The sequence below is a fragment of the Carettochelys insculpta genome, chromosome 1 (genome assembly GCF_033958435.1).
Source record: "Carettochelys insculpta isolate YL-2023 chromosome 1, ASM3395843v1, whole genome shotgun sequence".
Lineage (NCBI taxonomy): Eukaryota > Metazoa > Chordata > Testudines > Carettochelyidae > Carettochelys > Carettochelys insculpta.
The window spans coordinates 383,013,967-383,037,419 of NC_134137.1; the positions used below are offsets into that span (position 1 = coordinate 383,013,967).

Sequence of the window (23,453 nt, forward strand, 5' to 3'; positions counted from 1 at the left end):
ATTCCTATGAGCAGATGGGAATAAGGGGACTTTGAAGTAGGCGGGGTCCTTTAGAAAAGTACCCCTGTCTAGACGAGCCGAGCGGCGGCGAGCCGCATCAATTTCGAAGTGCCCCAGCTGCCCGCACGCTAATGAAGCACTGAATATGTATTTCAGCGCTTCATTAGTAAACTTCGAAATGGCCATTTGCATGGCCATTTCCAAGTTTTTGGCTAGTGCGCACACGGCCTTTGTCTTCAACCCAGCTCATCACCTCAAAAGCATCTTTGCTGTGAACTTGGGCCCAGAAGGAATGATACCACATCCTAACAAAGGATGATTTCCAGAGCCTTTTTATATAGCAGTTTATTCCATCTCTGCTAAGAGCCTGCAACAGAACTTTGTAATTGGCATATGTACTTTGATTGCTTCAAAGGGTGTACTTTCAACCCTTCCATGCATCTATAGACTGTAGATTCTCAGGGACTGACACTTGTGACTTTTTGCTGGCCAGCATGGAAACAGAAGTGCTTTTTGTAACTGTTGGGGTGTGGCCAGAAAACCCCCAACATTACACTATTCAACAACAAAAACATATAGTTTTTGGACTTGGCTGCTGAATCCATCACTTTAGCCATCAAAATTAAAAGCCTGCACGTTTTTAGCTAACATTGTATTAACAGACTCTTTTGTAAAAGAGCCTAACATAACAGCGCAGTACTCACATAGAACTTTGCACACTGCCCTCACACTCCTGCTAACTGGGACTATAGTCCTCTAACTTACTTTGTCATTATGTACTCTCCTTTCACTAAGAAATCACTGATTACCAGAAGACAGTAAATATATGGACAGCTAGAAATCTGTTTCCATACCTGGGCTGCTTGCTTGGCCTGAGTATCTGTCAGGGACTCTCTAGTTGTAGCTAGCTGCTCCAACAGGTTCCTGACAGTCTCCTCCTGCTCCTGGAGTTTCTGTCTGAGTGCTTCAGCATCTTCTTTCTGCTCTTCATTGGTCCTCTGATTAGTCTGAAGCTGCAGGTGCATAAGAGAAATAAAAAAGGAGTAGTTATTAGTCAATTATATTACACAGTCTCAGCCAGAGTGCAACATGCTGTATGGTTATTAGAATCATAGACTCAGAAAGGACTGTAAGGCTCATTTAGTAATGGGGCAGGCAATAAGTTTTGATGAGGAGGCCACTCCAAGAATGTGATAGGTGGCCAAGGACTGCATTTTTCCATTATATTAATAAGTGAGTATAGGGTCTGGGTTGGAGGTTGGGTGAAGGAGGGGGCTGTGACCTGGGCAGGGGATTGGGATGCAGGAGCAGGGGTTCAGAGCATTAGGGTTGTAACCTAGGGCAAAGGGGCAGAAGACTGAGGGGAGGAAGGTCATGGGCTGCCAGAAGCAGGCTCTGGTTGGGAGGCACTTATCTAGGCAGCTCCCAGCCATCACCCTATCCAGTCCTTCAGGAAGGCTCCCTGCCTGCTGCACTCCTGAATGCTGCTCAAAGTGACTGGCTCTGGAGCTATGTGCTTCTGAGTGACACTATGAACCTCTGGGGACAGGGAGGTAGGCTTTGCACACTGCTCCCACCCCAAGCACAATTTTGCAGCTCCAGATTGTGTTGGTAACAAGGAGTGGCAAGCAGTGCACAAAGCCTTTTCTCCCTCCCACCACTGCTGCTCCCTCAACGCTTTTAGCATCACCCAGTGAAGCATATGGCCCCACAGCCATCTGCATTGAGCAACATGTGGGAGCAGGGCAACCAGAGAGCCTGTCTGAGGCTCCTGTTGTGCTGCAGGCCAGATGTGATGGTCCAGATTTAGCCCACAAAACATATTTTGCCTGTTCTGATCTAATATAACCCCTTGCCAAGACTCATGGGGTTTTTTTGTGTCTAAACCATCCAAGATAGATGGCTGCCATACCAAAACCTCCAGTGAAACTTCCACAATCTAGGCTGTGACATTCTCCTATTGCTCTTAGAGTAGGAATATTTTCCTGAAATTTAATCAAAAGCTACTGTGATCTGGTTTGAGCTAACTGCCTCTTGTCCTGTCATCTGTGGCTTGAGAGAATATCTTTTCTTCATCTTTCTTTGGCAGCCTTTCAAATAGTTGAAGACTGCTATAACTTTCCCCTCTTAATCTCCTCTTTTCCAAACAAAATACACACACTCTTTCTGCCTTTGCTCATATGGCTTGCATTCCATCCCCCTGATCTTTGTTGCTTATTTCTGGATCGTCTCCAGTTCCTCTGCATCATTTCTATAAACTGATGATCACTAGTGGACAAAGTACTTCCAGCTGAAGCTTAACCAATGGCAAGTACTATCACCTTCTGTGACCTGCATGCTAGACCTCTCTTAATGCAACCTAAAATTGCATTTGCTTTGTTTGCAACATTGCATTGTTGACTCACGTTGAAGCGATCTATCACAAGTCCCAGATTCTTCCCAGCACTGCTGCTGCTAAAAGTTATATCCTGTTCTGTATTTGTGCATGTGCTTTTTCTCCCTTAAGTGTAACATTTTACTTTTGTCTTTGCTGAACTACATTTTGATTTCTGCAGCCCAATTCTCCAATTTATCACGATCCATCTGAATTTTAGCGCTCCCCTCCAAAGTTTTGGCAACCCACAGCCGCTTTGTATTATAGAATCACAGGACTGCCAGGGTCCTCAAGAGGTCATCTAGTCCAGTTCCTTGGCCTATCCTCAGTGATTATGGAGATTCCCCGCCCCCACTTGTAAAAACCTTTTATGTACTGTCCCCTCTTCATCGTCTTCAGATTAAACAAACCCAGTTTTTTCAATCTTTTCTCATAGGCGTGTTTTCTAGATTTGGAATATTTTTTTCTCTCCTGTTCTTTCTCCAATTTGTCCACGTCTGTACTGAATTGTGGTACCCAGAATGGGACACAATACTGAAGCTGAGGACTAATCAGCACATAGTCGAGTAGAAGAATTACTTTCTGGGACTTACTTACAGCACTCTTGCTAATACATCCCAGAACGATGTCTGCTTTTTTTGCAAAAGCATTACACTGTTGACTAATGATCCCTCTAATTTTTGAAATCCATGTGCAGAATACATTTTTTATATGCACAAAGGCATTTACGGATGTGCACCAGCAACAGAAACAAGAAAACCAGACATAATATATAGTTTTTTTTAAAGTTACCATATAAATAATTAGGAGAGCTAGCAAGGGTATTGCTGTGGATGGGCCGTAGCCCAGCCACATTGCATTCAGGCCCATACTGCTTTCCTCATGCCCCAGCTCTTGTCCCACTCCAGCTGCCTGCTCTGCTCCCAACCGGAAAACTGGATGGGGTGCAGAGGTTAACCTTGTTCCTCCCAGTGTTCCAGCCAGCGAGTAGGCACACATTCTTAGCCTTACCTGTAGACACTTGATCTGGGGAAGCTATTACCGTACTTTGTGTACAATAAACCTGGCCTGGTGCCTTTGATCCTTATCTAATTTTGTGGTCTTTGGGGGCTCTCTTGAAGTCTGCTATATTAACCATCTGTGCAGAGCTAATATAACATACAAGGGAGCATAGGCACACAGGCAAACCTTTACCATCACTGGACAGAGCAAAAGACTTTCCAGGACATCACATCGGCTGTAGCTCCAACCACAGAAGATGGAAAGCTAGGCTAGAATCTGCACTTGTAACCCACTTCCAGGCTGGAGCACCAGGCAGGCAGAACACGGCAAACCTCGGCACATGGACCCAGGGCCCCCTATCCAGCATGTACATCTTGCCCCCTCAACTCAGCTGGGGGGGGGAGAAGGCCTAATCCTTCCTACACTGGTCCCCCACCATTCACGATTACCCACCCACCCAAAGTCAGGGCATATCCATCTGTTCTCTTTTGGTTATATCAGTGGCAGCCAGGGCAGGTTAAACATTTTAGAACTCACAATTCAAAGACTTAAATTTACTTATAGAGAAATAAAAGCTACAAAATGCATAGACTAGTCAAAAAATTAAAATAACACACATTGAAAGAATAAAATTCCTGGTTTGTCTGTGTACTGCTTTATTGGTCTCCCAACAGATGTCAGAATGATTAAAGGCCCCCAAGAGAACCAGGGCCTGTGATCTGGAAGCTTCTCTTAGGTGTCTGAAGAAAGCCTCATCTATTTGATCCATCTAGTGGTCTACAGCAGACAACAACCACAATATCATCTTTGTTGCTTCTGCCTCTAAGCTTAACCCAAAGTCTCTCAACAGGCTTTTCTCCCTCTATATATTGGAGCTCTGAGCAACTGTACTGCTCTCTTACACATAGTGCAACTCCTCCTTTTCTCCCCCGCCTGTCCTTCCTGAACAGTTTATACCCTTTCATGACAGTGCGCCAGTTATGGGAGTCATCCTACCAAGTCTCCGTCATTCCACTCACTTCATATTTCTTTGACTGTGCAAGGGCTTATAATTCTTCCTGTTTGTTTCCTGCCCAGGATCGCTCAAAATGGAGAGAAGTAATACATGTTGGTCCCCTGAATTTTGAACTGACCCACTGACAAGCTGAGGAGGACAAGAGGAAGGAGAGACTGGCATTCAATCACAGTCAACAGCCTCCTGCTGTACCTGGAAACCTCTGTCCTCATTATAATAGAACCTGTGGTTCAAGGACAGGCCTTATCAGCAACCCAAGGATCCACAATGTCCATGGAAGGCGATCATACTTGGCAAAGAGTGGTGACTATCATTTATGCCTTTCAATTTAATTGATGCCCTTCCTCTTGCATTTGCATCTCTATCAACCCTGCCTCCTTTGTCATTATTTGGTGGATACCTCTCCCTCAGATGAAAGATATATTTTGTTTCTCCTGAAGAAAAAAGATTATTTTGTATAAAAATTGCAGTAGGGCTCACGTAAGGCATGCAAAGGAAAACAGGCAGGTAAGGGGCTTACCGAGATCACAGCTGACCATTCTGAGAGCATCCACACAATGAAGAAACAGACCAGATTCTGGGTCCCACAGAGTACCCAATTATTGTTAAGAGTGTTTCTAACAGCAGGCACTGTTCCTCATGGGACAGAATGTTCAGAGGAAAAAAAAGGACATTTAAAGAGAAGATCATGAATAGCAGGAGGCATCAAGAACTTAAATGCACTCCAGAAGCAAGAATACTGGAACCACAGAAACCTGCCCTGAGATGAAAGGACACCTAGCAGCTCATTGGTATCATCCTGCATCACTTCGCTCCCAGATTCTCATTTCTTGCTTGAGTTTTCCTTAAAGCCATATCTTTCCCACCTTGCTGTGATGCAGCTGCTCTTCCGGCAGGCTCTTTGCAGACAACATTGACCCCTGCTCTGTCAGCTCTTCAATACGTTTATTCAGAGTTGCCAACTTAGCTTTGGCCTGCAACTTCAGTTTCTTCAATTTAGCATCTGCAGCCTCCCTCTCTTGCTATAAAAAAAAAGAAAAAAAAGATGCAAAGACTGTACTCAAGGTTCCATAGCACCATGCGTAGGCAAATTAATTTACCCTGAATCAGCCATTCCACAGCATTAGTGAATGCCAAAAAGACTTCATGTCTCCATTTCAGAAAGGGGACCCAAAAGAAGCCTGTCATGAATGTCTATAAAGGTTTAAACTAGGCTCGCTGCAGGAGGTGGTCAGGGAAGCCAGTGGGAGGAAGATAAACTTTTTTGAACTCAGAACAACTGCAGTCTGAGGGGGTCTTGTCCTTGTGGCTGATGCAGAGAGAGAGAGAGAGAGAGAGAAATGATTCCTCCTAAGCAGGAATGAATCCAGTAAATGCCCTGGCTGTCTCAAAATCAGCCATAGATAAGTAAGTAGAAGGGAAATGTGTAGTTAGACACGATCAGGTCATGAGTATCAGAGTGGTAGCCAAGTTAGTCTGCAACCCCAAAAACAACAAGTCCGGTGGCACCTTATAGACTAACATTTTGGAGCATAAGCTTTCATGGGCAAAGAGTTGCTTCGTCAGATGCATGGGTGGAAGGGTTTCAGAGGACGATTTCAAGAGGGAGTCTCAGTAAAGGGGAGGGCCAGAGATAAGGTCCATTCAGTCAGGGTGGATGTGGCCCATTATGGGCAGTTAATGTGGAGTCGTGAACATCAAGACAGGAGAATTCATGTCAGTCACACCTCCGCATTAGCAACTGACTATGGGCCACATCCCTCCCTCCCCTCCCCCCGACTGAACTGACTTGATTTCTCCTCTCTTGATGTTCACAGTTCCACATTAACTGCCGATAATGGGCCACCTCCACCCTGAGTGAATAGACCTTGTCATCTCTGGCCTTCCCCTTTACCGAGATTCCCTCTTTAAATCCCCCTCTGAAACCCCACACTCATGCATCTGATGAAGCAGGTCTTTGCCAGTGAAAGCTTATGCTCCAAAAATATCTGTTAGTCCATCAGGTTATGGTTATTTTGAAATTGGTGTGGGCCCTTTTTTTTTTTTTTTTTTTTTTTTAAATTGCTCTAGTTAATGACTTCCCCACGTACTCTAATTTCTAAGATGAATCTCAGGGAAGTAGTTCTCTGTGCAGCAACTAGTATGACAGTTATTTTCTCTTGTTTTGTGAATAAATTACCCTTTTTTTCTTTTTTTTAAAGCAAATGATCAGATTCCTGTGTTCTGAGATAGGTCTGTGTATATTCACAGCTTAGACTGAAAGGTCAGCTATTATCAAATTACAGCTCTTTGTTCCCAAGCTCTTCTGAGTTAAAGTTAAGAGCTAGAGTCTGATCCCATAGGGAGACATTCCAGCTGCGTCTTTCTGAGTCAGGGATCAGCAACCTGTGGCTCTTTAGGGAATCACTTGCAGCTCCAAGAACTGCTGCCACAGACTCCTTCTGCAACTCCAGAGGCTGCCACCGGTTAAATAAAAATCTAGATTGAGTTGCCCGCTGCCGAGCCAACTGAATTTAGTTTTGCCAGTTGGGTGGGGATCTGCCCCATGAGGGCAGAAGTCTAAGCCGGCAGGAGAGCTGGGGTGAGGGCAGCTGATCCTGCTGTGCTGGAGTCGCACAGCCGTGCCGAGGAGGAGATGGAGAGAGGCAGCAAGGAAAGGTGGCGGCTGCAGCCACTGCAAAACTGCACACATAGAAGCAAGTTAATCCTGCAGGTTGAGGGGGGTGGAGAAGGAGGTTGGGGTTCAGAGAGGTTAAGCATGGGGAGGGAAGAGGGAGGTTGGGGTTCAGGAGGGTTAATCTTAGGGATATGGGGCAGGTTTGTGGGATGGGGAGGTAAAGCCTGGAAATGGGGGTAACAACTTTCTAACTGATACAAATCATTGTGTGTACACTGTTCTTAAAATGTGGGTGATAAAAAAAACATACAGTTTGTCATTATTTATCAAGGACTGTCTCATATTCACAGGTACTACGGCTGTTGAAGGTTTCATTTTGTAACTGAGTTTGAAAAAAGTGGCTCTTCTTGCTATTTCAGTTGCAGACCCCTGTCCTGGGTTAAAGGGTGGGGTTTTTTTCTCCCTTAGGTGGTGGCAGCTACCACCAAGGCTCAGGGAATCTGTGACCTTGGGGAGCTTTTTAAGCAAAGTCTTTTACAGGCAAGGTATTTTTAAGGCTTGGCAGGTCCCCAGTTTCTACACTCAGAGTGTCAGAGTAGGGAGGCAGCCCTGACAGAGCCAGAGACTGAGCTCCACAAAAAGAAACAGCAGCAGCATTTTGTGTTATCTACAATGCAATTTGACATCTGTCTGGCCTGTACCAGCTGACTTCAGCTCATGGTCGTGTCTACACCAGCTCAAAACTTTGAAATGGCCATGCAAATGGCCATTTCGAAGTTTACTAATGAAGCGCTGAAATACATATTCAGCGCTTCATTAGCATGTGGACGGCCGTGGCACTTTGAAATTGACGTGGCTCGCCGCCGCGCGGCTCGTCCCGACGGGGCTCCTTTTCGAAAGGACCCCGGCTACTTCGAAGTCCCTTTATTCCCATCTGCTCATAGGAATAAGGGGACTTCGAAGTAGCCAGGGTCCTTTCGAAAAGGAGCTCCGTCGGGACGAGCCGCGCGGCGGCGAGCCACGTCAATTTCAAAGTGCCGCGGCCGCCCGCATTCTAATGAAGCGCTGAATATGTATTTCAGCGCTTCATTAGTAAACTTCGAAATTGCCATGTAGACATAGCCCATGAGGGTCAGGCTAAGAGGTTGGTTATTTGTAATATAGACCTTCTGGCTTCGACCAGAGCCTGGGCTCTAGCACCCTGGAACGTGGGAGTGTCCCAGACCCCAAGTTTCAGCCACAACCCAAATATTCATACTCTAATTAACCAGCCCTACAGCCCAAGTCTTGTCAGTCCAAGTCAGTTGGTACAGGCCAGGCACAGATGTCAAAATGTAATGTAGACATGCCTTCAGCCTTACTCCCAGACCCCTGGTGAAAGGAATGGTACCTGGAGTTCAACTTCTTTCTGCTGGAGCTGGGCATCCTTCTCTTGGACCAAATTCCTCAGCTGGACAGCCAGCTGTTCTGTGTGGGACAGACGCTCCAGTAGATCCTCAGGCATCTCCACCCTGCTCCCCACTCTCGGCTCTGACACCTAGTGAAGGTCAGACACACTGAAAAAGTAACTCATTGAACTGAAACCCAGAAGCACAACATAGAGCCCAGAGAGAGACCTTCAGCTCTGTTTTTATGTGTTAAACCTTAGCCTAACCACAACTCTTAAAAACTTTCCATTTAGTCTAACAAGACCTGACCAGATGAAATCAGAAGGAAAGCTACAAACACTCTTGAAGGATATTAGAAGGAGTATCTCGGTTCTGTAACAGGACATCAGCAAACTTTAAAGAAGGTACACAGCAGAGATGCCACTATTCCCTATGCCATCCATTGCCCCTACAGTCACAGCGCATCATGAAAGCAACTTCCCATATTGTTCATTATCCCCCTTACTCTTATGGGAAATGGTCAGCTCTACAAAATTCTCCTTGGGCTTTGTCTACACTAACAGCATAAAGTCATTTTTAAGGCACTTAGCTTGATTTTATAGTGTGACTATCTTCACTGTAAATACCATTAGGTCAATTTTAAGGTGCACTGAAGTTGACTTTCTTGCCCCATGCTTCTCAAGTGATGTAATGCAAGTTCAAGTTTAAAAGTCTGAATTAATGCTGGTGTGGAAATAGCATTATATTAAATGGATTTTATTGGCCTCCAGAGATAACTCACAATGCCCCAAATGCATCTGTTCTGGCCACTCTCACCTCCGTTACTCTCCAGATATGGAGGAAGTAGGTAACAGGAAGCACAGGAATTTGAATTCATTTTCATTCTAGCCAGAGTAGCTAGCAGATTTTAGGAGCACACCTCAGGAACAATCATCTAGCCATGAGTTCTCAGGTTCACAAAAGAGCCCCTGCAGGGAGCCATCAGGTGATCCAGGATCTCATTTCTGTGTGGGGTCATGACTCTGTGCTATGTAAACTGCAAACGAGCAAAAGCAATGCACACATTTATAGGAAGATTTCCCAAGGCATGCTAGAGAAAGGTTACACCAGGGACGTTCAGCAACACCAGTGAAAATCGAGGCACTCAGGCAGACTTATCAGAAGGTGAAAGAAACCAATGGGCGATCTGAGTCATCTCCCAAAACATGTCAGACTTAAGATCAGCTCAACATGATTTTGGGGAGTGTAGTGAGCCACTGTGGCCTTCCCCAGACTCAGAGGTGGAAGGAGGCTGCTCAGTGGCCCTGGTGGGCAGGCCCTGAGCAGGAATACCGGGGCCCCACCCCTCAGAGGGAGGGGCCTAAAGCCAGAAGGGCCAGGGGCAGGGCTCGGGGCCCATTACCTGTTAGGCTGCCGTGCTGGGAGGCTCCTGCTTGGGCTCCTGGGCGCCAGGGGCAGGGAGTCCGCCACCTCCTGGCCTGTCGGCTAGAGCTACCCCCCAGCTGCCCAGACCAGCCTGGGCAGCTACGGATACGGATGCCCCAGGGGACATACCTGGACTTCCTGGAGTTACCAGGACCCTCACTCCGATGGAGGGCCCTCTGCCCGGAGGGCCCGCCAGGCCCAAACAGACGGCCTGGGGCTAGCCACCCAGAGCCCCGGAAGCGGCTGACTCCAGAGTTCGGCCGGACCCCTGCAGTGCAGAGGCCCTCCGATTGCCTTAGACCCACCGTGCTGCCACTGCCAGACTACCCCCACGACGTGGAGATGTCGGACTGGCCGGAGCCCCCAAAGGCAGACGACTTCGAGGGGACCTACCCACCAGGACCTGCCGACCAGGCTGACTGGGACCCTACCCAGATGGAGGTGGAGGTAGGAAGTGGCCCAGGGAACACTTCACCAGAACCCATGGCGGTGTGTTGTGTCCTGGATCCCCACTGCCACGGTCAGGTATAAGCGATCCACAGGGCCCTGGGCCGGGTCGCAGTGGAATGGGAGGGCCTGTGATCCTCTACGCCCTCCCTGGCAGGGTAAACTCTCGCCGTGCTACAGCCAACCCTGAGTTGGGGAGAGCAAACTCTGTGTACTGCTGCCCCACCCTGAACTAAGGGCTGGTCTTTCTCCCAAGCTCTGTGTGACTGCTGCCCTGCCCTGAACTGAGGGTTGGGCTTTTTCCCCAAACACTGTGTAACTGCTGTCCCGCCCTGAACTGAGGGCTGGGCTTCTTCCCCAAACTCTGTGTAACTGCTGCCCCGCCCTGAACTGAGGGCTGGGCTTCTTCCCCAAACGCTGCATAACTGCAGACTTGCCTGTTGCCCCGCCCTGCCACAAGGGCAGGGGCCATCCAAACTACTTGCAAGCTGCCTTCTGCCTTGCCTTGAGGGAAAGGCGAGCCGTCAGTGCCGCCCCGCTCGGGCCAGAGGCAGCCTCCCCAGCTGGGGCCGACCGCCAGCCAGTCCCTTAAAGGAGACTAAGCCCAGGTTCCACTAGGACCGTGGGCAAGCTGTGGTAGCCCGTGCCGCCCCACAGGGGGTGCTGTCGTAGCACGGGTCTCTACAGCGAGTGACCCATCCACAGTCACCAGAATTATATGGACTCCTCAGGAGACACTGCTTGGCTCTTCGGTGAGAGCAGCAAGGGTGAGGAAATGGAACTCAATGAAGAGGATGACACCTATCAGCAGACAGCTGCAGAAGCTGATCCCGCCTGCAGCCAGGACCTCTTCATCAACCTGCAGGCAGTCCCCTTATTGCAAGGTGCTCCGGAGTCCAGCAATGCTGGAGAGGGCTCTTTTGGTGAGAATATTCTTTAAACTGCTACAAGCAAGTTGAGGGTGGGGTGAGATGGATCTGTGCATCTGCAGCCTGGGGCCCTGGAACAGCTTGTGAATATTTCTGGGGATGGAGCGCTTATACTTTCTGGAGACTTCCATAAAGGTCTCAGCCAGGTACACTCATCCCTTGTTCTACGAGCACAATTGGTTCCCAAGCTTGTGCTTGTAGGCGAAACTCATAAGAGGGACACTAAATTACCATTAAAATATATGTAAAAGTCTCCGATTGGTTCCTAGAACTTGGCAAAGGAGCAGCAGCATACGGTGCTGCTTTTCAAAGGTAAGTGAACCTGGGGTTTGGGGGTTGGAGATGGTTAAAGGCTGGGGACAGTCTGGGGCCATGAGTGGGAGGGAAGGTTAAAACCTGGTGGCCAGTTGGGTCCGTGGGATGGGTTGAGGAGGGGTGGGTTCAGGCTGCTGAAGGTTGGGTGTGTGGTCTGGTGAGGCAGGACAGGCTGTGGCGAGTTAAGTCTATCAGGCTGGCGGGGCGGGGGGGGGAGGGTCAGGCTGCCACAGGGCCAGTCTGCGAGGCTAGCAGGGGGGGATAGGGGGAGATCATGCTGCTGCGGGGCGGTGGAGTGCAGTGGGGATTGTGCTGCCACAGGGCGGAGGAGGTACAGGGGTGGGGAAAAATCAGGCTGCCGCGGGGCTGGCAGAGATATGGTGCGGGGGGGCAGGGGCGGAAATCAGGCTGCCACAGAGGGTCAGGCTGCTATGAAGCTGGTGGGTGGAGGGGGGAGGGCGGTCAGGCTGCTGCGGGTTGGGGCCACATAGCTGGCAGGGGATCAGACTAGAGCAGGTTGGAGCCAGGGGAGGGGATTAGCCTCATACTAGCGGCTAGAATGAACAAAGGTAAGTAAATGTGTCCCTCATTTAAGCGAGTACTCATTTAACAAGGGATGAGTGTACTCTTATTTTTTCAGAAGGTTTTTGGGGAGGCCTGATTTATTCTAAACTTCCACAAAAGCACACGTTGCTCCGCCAAGCCACTACTAAGTAATCTGGCATCACGGCACCAAACAGCATTCTTGCAAGTTTTCCAGCCTTGTGCCCACAGAGTAAAAGCATATTTTCTTTTTTACTCTCTGTTATTCTCAGGAGGCTGAGGTCTCTTTTTTACAACCTAGAAGCAGCATGGGAAGTTTGTCCCTTTAACATGACCGCACTGCACCCTGTCCATTTAAAATTTCCCACAACTGCCCTACCGCATCATATGGCTGGCTGTCCATCTCCCCTCTCCTCCATCAGGCTGTCAGGCTCTCCTGGCCCCCTCTCCTCCCCCCATACTGCTGGCAGGTTCTCCAGATCCCTCCACAACCATGTGGCTGTCAAGGCTTTAGGAGGAGACACCAAGAAAAGGCTTTTTTGGGGGACTTTACAATCCACAGAAGTGCCCCCACCAACCCATATGGCCAGTGGCCCTCTCCAACCACTACGTGGCTGCCAGGCTGTGCAGACCCCACTTCTGGACACCAGCATCTCCAGAGTGGGCTTTCCCTGCTTTAAAAGCCTTTTTCCCTTCATAGGATTTAGGAGGAGACACAGAGGGTTTTCTTTTTCTCTGCACTTTAAATTTTACAGGGCTGTGTCGTTTCATTTAATGTCCCACCCCCGACATACACACCTCATGCCCTTAGCAGCCAGGATCTTACTATGCCCACCATGAAACAGTCCGGAGAAGTTGTAGCTTCTGTTCTACAGAGATTGATTCACTGTCATCTTTAAGAAGCCAAAAGTGGCCTTTGAAAACAAAAGTTGCAGTGATTTTCAAACAGACACTCATTCATCATATGGGTCTGTGCGTTGTGTTACATTTAAAGACTGTATCTAAATTTTGATATGGACTGTCTTCAATAGGTAGCAAAAGTGGAAGTGACAGGGTCACCGTGATGCACTACAAGAAAAGAAAAAGGCAGGACCTCGACCTTCAGCAGCTGCAAGAGTCCTAGAAGGAGTGAGCCCAAACTGCTGCTGATAGAACGTAGACACAGTAATGACATTAAGCATGCTCCAGCAAAGGGCCTAGGACTCAACAGAGCTCCTATCGTCTGTCAAGGATCAGACCAGCACCCTCCAGTTCATGCTAGAACAGCACAGGGCCACCCATCATAGAATGCATAGAATACGGCTTCCTCACGATGTTGCCCGACCTCCCATGGTTGAGGGCCCCAAATGCAGGGAAGGAGGAGAGAAAGGGCAAGAACAGTGTCACAGTCTACCCCCATGATCTCACCACACTGCTGAAGGCTCACACCTGCCCCAGGTGATGGCAGGATTCCCCTTTTTTTCCTCATCACTTCACCCTCACCCCCTAAATGAAAAAAAAAAAAAATGACATTGGGAAAACCACAGTGTCATTTATTGGTCAACATAGGGTGGGATGCAGTTGGAGGTGCTTTCATAAAGGTCAAGCACACATCACGGGGAGGGGCATAAATAACAATATTAAATGCAGTAGGTTGATGTAGCTGTCTGCTCATTCATAAAACTATTTTTCAAAGCATCCCTGATATGCATTGCATCTGTCTGTAGATTCCCGATTGCCCTTATGTCCAGCTGTTCATAAACACTGCCCAGGGCATCTGCCTCTGCCACTCAGGCCATCATGAAATTTCCCCCCCTTTGATCCACAAATGTTACGGAGAATACAGCAAACTGAAAGCACAGCAGGGATGTTGCCTTTACAGACATCCAACGGGTCAAAAGGCACCTGAATCTGGCTTTTAAACAGCCCAAAGCACATTCCACTGCAAATTCAGCACTTGCTCAGCCTGTAGTTGAAGTGCTCCTTGCTGCAGTCCAGGGTGCCTGTGTATGGTTTCACGAGCCAAGGAAACAGAATGTAAGCTTCAATCTTGATTTTTTTTGGTCAGGGAAGAAAGTCCCATCCTGCATCTTTCTGTACCGATCTGAATTTCTAAAGATGTGTACATCATGCAGCTTTCCTGAACATCCCACTTACATGTTGGTGAAGTTACCTTTGTGATTCACCAACACCTGTAACACCATGGAGAGGTATCCCTTGTGGTTTATGTACTCTGAGCCCACGTGGTATGGGGCCAGATTGGGGATATACAGAACGCACATCACCCCACTGCAGTTAGGAAATCCCATGGCAGCAAAGCCATCCACTATGTCCTGCACATTTCCCAGAGTCACGGTCTTTTGCAGAAGATGGGCACTGATCGCCTTGGCTACCTGCATCACTGCAGTCACCACTGTAGATCTGCCCACCCCAAATTGATTTCCCACTGACTGCTGGGTGTTGCTGAGTTCTTTACAGCAATTGCCACTCACTTGTGAACTGTCAAAGCAAGTCTCATTTTGGTATCACAGTGCTGCAGGGCAGGTGGCAGCAAATCACAAAGTTCCATGAAAATGGCCTTGAGTATGCGAAAGTTCTGCAGTTACTGCTGATCATCCCAGACCTGCAAAATGATGCGATCCCACTAGTGGGTACCCATTTCACATCTCCAGAACTAGTGCTCCACTGCATATAATACATCCAGGGCAGCCAGCAGCTGTGCATTCCTGGTCTCCAGCGCATGAATGTGATCTGAATCAACCTCTGCATCGTCCGCATCCTCCCACTCATTTTGTCTAATAAAATACCGCATGACACTTCTGGAAGTGGCCATAACACACTGTGTGATGGCTCTAAGCTGTTCAAGATCCATGCTAGCACCGTGCAGCAGTAAGAGTCCAGGGCAAGCTTTGGAAAAATGGTGCAAAATTCCTTGGGCCATTTGTTTTCAAACGGCGGGGGGTGAGGGAAGATGCACTTTGGGATGATGATGACAACAGCAGCAGACATCCACAAGCATTTTTGCCCCATAACACATTGGCACAAAAATCCAGAACGTAACAGGGCTACAGGGATGTATAATCACAATGCATTGCTTACATAGTTGAACCTACCGAATGTAATGGAGAGACAGTGTCAGCTTTCTAGACGTGTGTGGACACTCACTTTGACCTCATAAAATCTAGCGGTAAAAACTCAACTGCAATAAATTCGACTTTATTTCGTAGTGTAGACATAGCCCTAGAAACACCTAGCTCACTTGAAATCTAGATCCTTTCCTATATCTTAAGTTGATTTCACAGGCTGGAGCGATCATATCATTCTGAACTGCAGCAGCACCGACTGAAAAGAAGATACCATAATCGTAGAGGAAGTGGTAGAGGTAGGTGGACACAGGCTGGGTGAGTTGCAAGTTGACAGGATTCAGGAAGGCAGTTACTCACAGCATTCTAGTGCCTCAGACACCCTGAACCAGATGCAAGAATAATAGTTCTGGCATAATGGAGTATACTCACAGTGGCAGAGTCGTCATTCTCTGCATCAGTTCCATCCCCTGATAGCTCCTGCAGAACAGTGTTTGCTAATCCTGATAAGCGGCTCAGCATCTCAGACTTGCAGCAAAACCAGAAGCATAAAAAGAAACAACTTTAAGTAAGAGGCAAAAGAGCAAGGGAAAACATGCTTCTCCCTGATGATCTGCAGTACCATGAAAAGAGGAACATTGTTTCCTTACTAATTTTTCCTTCTGATAAAGCAGAAGTCAACATAAAACCCAAGAAGCAAATAATAGTTATGACACAGCTAAGAGGGGTAATTCAGACCCTGGGTGTAAAATAAGGGGAATATAGGAGTAGAAATAGGGAAGAATTATTTCCAATCTATAAATAAAAATGAGTTAAAAGAATGATGCAAAATCTGGAAAAAGCAGACCTGCAGGAGAAACCAAATAAGTGCAGGGTATGTTCTTACTATGTAGTGCTACAATATAGATGAGGGGCAGACAATAATTTTTGATTGGGGTGGCACCCAAGAATTTGGAGAGTGGTCAAGGACCGCACTCTTCCATGTTATGAATAGAGGAGGAGCAGGGTCTGAAATGGAGGATGGGTGCAGAAGGGAGCTTGTGGTAAAGAACTGGGGTACAGGAGGGTATATGTAATCTGGAAGGGTATTTGGGTGAAGGAGGCAGTTGTGACCTGGGTCAGGGGACCAGGGTGTGACTTAGGGCAGGACTGGGATGTGACTGGGTGCAGGGGACTGATGTGCAGGAGAGGACGCAGGGGTTTGGCCTGTGACCTAGGACAGGCGGGGATTGTGACCTGGATGACCTGATTTGGGGTGTGAGGTATAGGAGCAGGTTGATGTACAGGAGGAGGGTGTGGAGGGGTGGGATAGGCAGGGAGCCTGCCTCAGGCTCTCCCCTGCATTTGCAGGCCAGATCCAGTGGCTTTGCGGGCTGGATCCGGGCATGGCCTGCATTTTGCCCACCTCCAGTATAGACATTTGCTATGGCGTAAGATACTCTCCATTACCGTAGTAAATCTATATCCTTGAGAGACCACAGCGAGGTCAGCGCAAGAGCTGGACTCAGTTATAGGTGTAAACTCTGGTTGTCCAACCTTCTCTCTTTGGGGGCCACGTGGCCATTTTTTACATGTTCTGGGGGACGAATACAAAACAGCACCAAAACCACTCTCCCCCTCAACCTGAAGCCCCTCGCAGCCTCAAACTGTCCCACACCTGCCCCCAGGCTTACCTCCCCTTGCAGCCCCAAACCACCCCCACAAATGCAGGATTAATTTACCCAGGAGCTCTGCATACTGCCACCCCTACGGCTCCTTCACTGGGCTGTCTCTTCTTAACCACAACCCTCCTATTCCCCCAATGAACATTGCAGCAGGGGCAGCTCCCAGCACCCCGCCACTCTGAAAGAATAGGTTTAATGACCGGATCCCTCCTGTCAGACATCAAAACAATTAAATTGAGGTCTAGTCCAGTGTTTCTCAACCCTTTTTTATATGAAGTACCCCTTTAAAAAAAAAAATTGTGAGTACCCGCGGTACCCACAATTTTCAGACATGCAAATCTCCACCCCCACACCTCTCTTCCAGAGCCAGACACCCCCAGTCTTCTGCTTTAATCCAATCCCTCCCACCTCTCTTCCAGAGCCAGGCACTCCCAGCTCCCCACTTTAACCCAATTGTCCCTTTCGCAGAGCCAGGCACCCCCAAGATCCCCATTTTAACATAATACCTCCCCCCCCCAGAGCCAGACAACACAGTCCGCCTGCTTTAACCCAATCCCCCACTCCTCTCAAGCCAGCCCCCCACCCCCATTGTAATCCAATGCCAGCAACTCACCGGCACCACCGCTGCTGCCGCTGCCACTACCGCTGCTGTCACGCGCTTCTCCCTCCAAGCGCAGGGGAGGGACACGGGCAGAGCAGTGCACAGCACTCCTACAGCTCTGAGCATTTTATTGCTCAAATAGCCACATGTAGCTCCAGAGCGCATGCCCCTGGCGCTTCTCTCTGCCCCTGCTGTGCTGTACAGGAGCCAGAGGAGTCAGGCGGCAGAGGCAGAAGCTGCAAATGACTCCTTAAAGAGCCACATGAGGCTCAGAGCCCCCCAGCCACCTTTTAAAAACAGCGCTGCTGCCAGCTCGGCGAGCCAAATAAAAAGGCTCCGCAGGCTGGATTTTGGCCCATGGGTTACATGTTGGATACTCATGGTGTAGAATATGTCTCAAAGTCTATCCAAAAAGAAAGTAAAGAGATGATTCCTTGAGAAACTATTTACGCAGGGAAAACATCGGAGAGTAAAGGGTTCTTTAACTTTAGGATTAAAGGCAAAACAAGTCAATGGACAAAAGCTGGCTACAATAATCCACAAGTTCACGAGCTCCAGGTTTGTGACCTACAGGAATGAAGCCATATACAGTAGTCCATCATGTGTCAACAGTGCCCAAATGCTTTGTATATTGGACAGACTTCAAACTCTTAGACAAAGAATTAATGGGCACGACAGACATAAAAACACTCCTGATCCACAAACCGGTCAGCCAGCATTTTAATGGAGTGGGCCTTTCTGTTAATGACCTGAAGGTTTGCGTCTTACTGAAGAGAAATTTTCGCAACAGATTAGAAAGAGAGGCTGCTGAACTCCCTTTTATATTCACATTCATAGACTCAGAGCACTAGGACTGGAAGGGACCTCGAGAGGCCATCAAGTCCAGCCACCTGCCCCAATGGCAGGACCAAGTACTATCTAAACCATCCCTGATAGACATTTATCTAACCTGTTCTTAAATATCTCCAGCGATGGAGATTCCACAACCTCCCATTGGCAATTTATTCCACTGTTTGACTGCCCTGACAGTTAGGAACTTTTTCCTAATGTCCACCCTAAACCTCCCTTGCTGCAGTTTAAGCCCATTGCCTCTTGTTCTATCCTCAGAGGCCAAGAAGAACAAGTTTTCTCCCTCCTCCTTCTGACTGCCTTTTAGATACCTGAAAACTGCTATCATGTCTCCCCTCAATCTTCTCTTTTCCAAGCTAAACAAGACCAATTCTTTCAACCTTTTTTCATAGGTCACATTCTCTAGACCTTTAATCATTCTTGTTGCTCTTTTCTGGACCCTCTCTAGTTTCTCCACATCTTTTTTGTACTGCAGTGCCCAGAACTGGACACAATACTCCAGCTGAGGCCTAACCAGCGCAGAGTAGAGCAGAAGAATGACTTCTCATGTCTTGTTCACAATACACAACATTCGACACATTAACACATGGTTTGAACCAGGATGGGAATTTTTTAGGTCATTAGGGGCTCTTTTGCATACTTGGCTTAATCTAATTCTTGACTCCTCACCAGCCTTCTGCCTCTCTACTCTCTGATTTGCTCACCTTGATAATATTTTTCTGATTTGTCAACTTTGATTACTATTTTTGGTTCTCTGTGCCTCAAATATTGAGTCTGTTCTGGTATGGCTATGATCTGAAGAAGTGGGTCTGTCCCACAAAAGTTCATCACTTAATAAATTATTTTGTTAGTCTTTAAAGTGCTACTGGGACTGCTTTTTTGTTTTCAGTAGTCCCTCGAGTTATGCAAGGGTTGCGTTCCCACACACCCTTACGTAACTCAAATTTTGTTTAATATTCGGGGGCGGGGGATGGGGCGCTTTTTCCCCAGCAGAACACACATTCTGCAGCTGGACTCCTTTTGAAAGGTAAGTCTTGGGTTTGGGAGGGTTAAGCCTAGTGGTGGGTTAGGGCAGTGGGAGGGGGTCGGCGTGTTAAGCCTGAAATGGATTAGGGCTGCAGGGGGTTGGTGGGGTGGTATTGAGCCAGGGACACACTGCCGTTTAGGGGGTTTGAGCTGGAGCCACGCGCAGGGTGGGGGAGGGAAGGGTGAGCTGGAGCCCGACATGTGGGGGGTGATCCTGAGCCAAGAGCAGGTGAGCTGGAGCCCCACGTGCTGGGGGAGGCGTTTGAACCAGGGCTGTGTGGCACCACAGGGGGACTGAACTGGAGCCAAGGGAGCGGGATTTTGAGTTGCGCTTAACTCGCATTAATATGAGTTAAGCGCAACTTGAAATCATGCACTTCGAGGGATTACTGCACTCTGAAAAAATCTCCACCTCCTACCAGTATAGCAGCATACACACTGAATGACTGAGGCTGCTGAGAACACATTACCAAAGTGTTCTGCTGTTTACACTGACTTCTCCATTAGGAACAGTTTAATACCCTTATTCTCAGTATGGGGAGATGACAATGCTGCATCATTCTTCTAGCCCATATAATATTGATGCCTTCCAACCATCTGCCTCTGAACAGGATAAAATACGTGCATCATACTTTGGTCATAGGGACATACTAAACCCACAGTAGGCAGCCTGAGGCTCACTGGTGCGCCATCTGTGGCGCAGACCCCTCCGGCTGCCCTCCAATCCATGCACTGTGGCACCCAAGCTCTGCACTTTCTATGCCTCTCCCTCCCTCACAGAACTTCCAGAGTAGCTGTGAATCACATGATTCATGCTTTGTCCCTGCTCCCCCTCCTCCTTTCCAGAGCTGGAACACCACACAATCAGCTGTTTGCAGTGTTCCAGCTCTGGGAGGGAGGTGGGGTAGATGCAGGGATGGAGCACAAATCAGGCAACTTGCAGCTCCTCCAAAAATGTTGGGAGGGAGGGGGAGAAGCAGATAAGTGCAGACTTTCAGTGCATGAGAGGTGTGCAGAGGAAGGCGACAGTCAGGGGGCTGTGGAGCTGCCAATGAAACCCCAGTGGGCCACAGGGTGCTGTGGTACACTGAGGTGAAGGAAGGCGTTTCATGTAGCCCACCCACTATTCAGGGTTGCCCCATCCTGCATTAGATCATTGACAGTGAGAAAGGCCACACCAAACCATGCCAAATACCTACCTTTTCAATGCACAATTCTACTTAGTTCAGAATTAGAGAGGACCTCCCGGCAGAGCTAGTGGCCATATGCAGGTTCCCTAGACTCCTTCAATACATCTACTGGCCATGCAGCAGCTGGGTATCAACATTCAAGAACCCTGAAAGAAAAAAGAAAAAGAGGGAAACAGTTTATCCAACCCAGGGAAAGGGCAGGTAAACCCTTCCAGTCACATATTCTTATTTGCACTGGACATCAGAATAAAACAGCAGAAATGTAGTACTGTATGGGCACACACGTGGCCCCCCCAGTATGGTAACATTTTTATGGCTGACTTAGAACAATGATTCCTCAGCTCTCATCCCATCACTCCTCCTTTACTTACGCTACATCAATGACGTCTTTATCATTTGGACCCACAATACAGAGACTGGAAGAGTTTCACAGAGATTTTAACAACCTGCATCCTACCACCAATCTTAGCCTTGACTATTCCACACGAGAAATACATTTCTGGATACCACAGTACAAATCACTGATGACCACAACAACATCACCCTCTACCGGAAACCCACTGACTGCCACACTTACCTACATGCCTCCAGCTTCCACCCAGCTCACACCACAAAATCCATCATTTATAATCAAGCCCTTAGATAAATCGCATCTGCTCTGATCCTACTGACAGAGACCGAAAACAAGACCTCTACCAAGCATTTATAAAACTGAATCACCCACTGGGAGAAGTAAAAAAAACAAATTGACAGGGCGAAACAAATACCCAGAAACAAGCTACTTCAAGAAAGGCCCAAGACAATCAACAACAGAACACCACTTGTCATCACCTATCACCCCCAATTCAAACCCCTGCACTGCATCAGTAAAAATCTACAACCTACTCTGGATCAGGATGCTACACTCCAGAAGGCTCTAGGTGACAGGCCTGTCCTTTCCTATAGACAACCTCCTAAACTCAAAGATTCTCACCAGCAGTCACAGGCTACACCACAGTAATACAAATCCTGGAACTTTTCCTTGTAACATACTCTGCTGCCAACTTTGTGCACATATTTATTCTGGGGATACCATCACTGGACGTAACCATGTTAGTTACATAAGAACGGCCATACTGGGTCAGACCAAAGGTCCATCTAAGCCCAGTATCCTGTCTGCCAACAGCAGCCAATGCCAGGTGCCCCAGAGGAGGTGAACTGAAGACAATGATCAAGCTATTTGTCTCCTGCCATCCATCTCCTGCCTTCGACAAAAGGCTAGGCACCATACCTTACCCCTTGCTAATAGCCATCTATGGACCTAACCTCCAAATATTTATCGAGCTCTTTTTTAAACTCTTTTAGAGTCCTGGCCTTCACAGCGTCCTCTGGTAAGGAGTTCCACAGGTTGACTGTGCGCTGTGTGAAGAAAAACGTTCTTTTATTAGTTTTGAACCTGCTACCCATTAATTTCATTTGGTGTCCTCTAGTTCTTATATTATGGGAACAAGTAAATAACTTTTCAATATTCACTTTCTCCACACCATTCATGATTTTATATACCTCTATCATATCGCCATTCAGTCTCCTCTTTTCTGGACTGAAAAGTCCCAGTCTCTCTAGCCTCTCCTCATATGGGACCCATTCCAAACCCTTAATCATTTTAGTTGCCCTATTCTGAACCTTTTCTAATGCTAATATATTTTTTTTCAGATGAGGAGACCACATCTGCATGCAGTACTCAAGATGTGGGCATACCATAGTTTTATATAGGGTAAGTAAGATATTCTTCGTCTTATTTTCTATCCCTTTGTTAATTATTCCTAACTTCCTATTTGCTTTACTGACTGCCGCTGCACGCTGGGTGGATGTTCTCAGAGAACTATCCACTATAATTCCAAGATCCCTTTCCTGATCTGTTGTAGCTAAATTTACACCCCCCCCATCATATTGTATGTATAATTGGGGTTATTTTTCCCCAATGTGCATTACCTTACACTTACCCACATTAAATTTCGTTTGCCATTTTGCTGCCCAATCACTCAGTTTGCTGAGATCTTTTTGAAGTTCTTCACAGTCTGCTTTGGTTTTGACTATCTTGAACAGTTTGGTGTCATCTGCAAACTTTGCCACCTCAGTGCTTACCCCTTTCTCTAGATCATTGATTAATAAGTTGAACAAGATCTGTCCCAGGACTGACCCTTGGGGAACGCCACTAGTTACCCCCTTCCATTGTGAAAATTTACCATTTATTCCTAGCCTTTGTTTCCTGTCTTTTAACTGTAGAAATATCCTCTTCTGAGGTGATTTATATGTCCCTGTCCATGAGCTGTGGTGTCTGTATGGTTGCCCTGCATCCTGACCAAATAGCTCTTAAGCTAAGCATTTTAAACTTATAATCTGCTTTACCAGCAGTGGTGACATATTTCCCTCACAAACCACATCAAAAATTAGATAAATTAAAAAACCATATTCACTGTTAAAATGGAGTTTTAGAAACCCAAAATGGCCGCCGGAGAATGACAGTTAGAAAATGACAGTTGTAATTAATATTCGGCGAGCTATGAATATGTATGAAGTTATGGTTTGAAAAGTTTCAAACTGATTGGTTACTTTAGGATCCTCATACATATGTAAGAGTCAAATGCCCCTTTGATACATTGTGGCACCGAGGAGGACCTAGCAGGCAGAGGTTGTCAAACAGGTCCACCCAGGCTGCATATATTCAGGAGAGCAGCCAGTGCTTGGGGCATTCTGGACCAGACCTTGGAGGAGAGCTGACAAAGAAGAAGAAAGAAGACTACGGAGAAGGACTGAGCTAAGAGCTGGACTGAGCCTGTAGCTGAACATCGCTGGCAGAAGAGCCGAAGCTGACCTGCGTGTCAGTCATCGCTCTCTAGCCGCCGTGGGCCGTCGAAGAACAGAAGAGCTCCAGCCTGAAGACCAGAAGAGCTCCAGTCTCCATAGAGCTAAATCACTAGTAAGGCTCCGGTTCTTTTATCCGGAGGGTTTGCCCGGCAGACCGCA

At 47.6% G+C, this 23,453-nt stretch overlaps 1 protein-coding gene across 8 annotated transcripts in view; it reads right to left on the reverse strand.

Moving 5' to 3' along the window:
* Positions 1-23,453, reverse strand: part of GOLGB1 (golgin B1) — a 164,583-nt gene that overhangs the window by 133,009 nt on the left and 8,121 nt on the right. For 7 of the 8 annotated variants that reach the window (XM_074976917.1, XM_074976958.1, XM_074976942.1 and 4 more), the window contains 5 exons: positions 20,457-20,593; positions 15,550-15,645; positions 8,399-8,545; positions 5,258-5,413; positions 855-1,013 (listed from right to left, as the gene is read on the reverse strand). In XM_074976917.1, the coding sequence (XP_074833018.1) occupies positions 855-1,013; positions 5,258-5,413; positions 8,399-8,545; positions 15,550-15,639 (552 nt within the window). In that variant the 5' untranslated portion in view covers positions 15,640-15,645; positions 20,457-20,593. The other variant, XM_074976950.1, reaches the window with a different exon arrangement.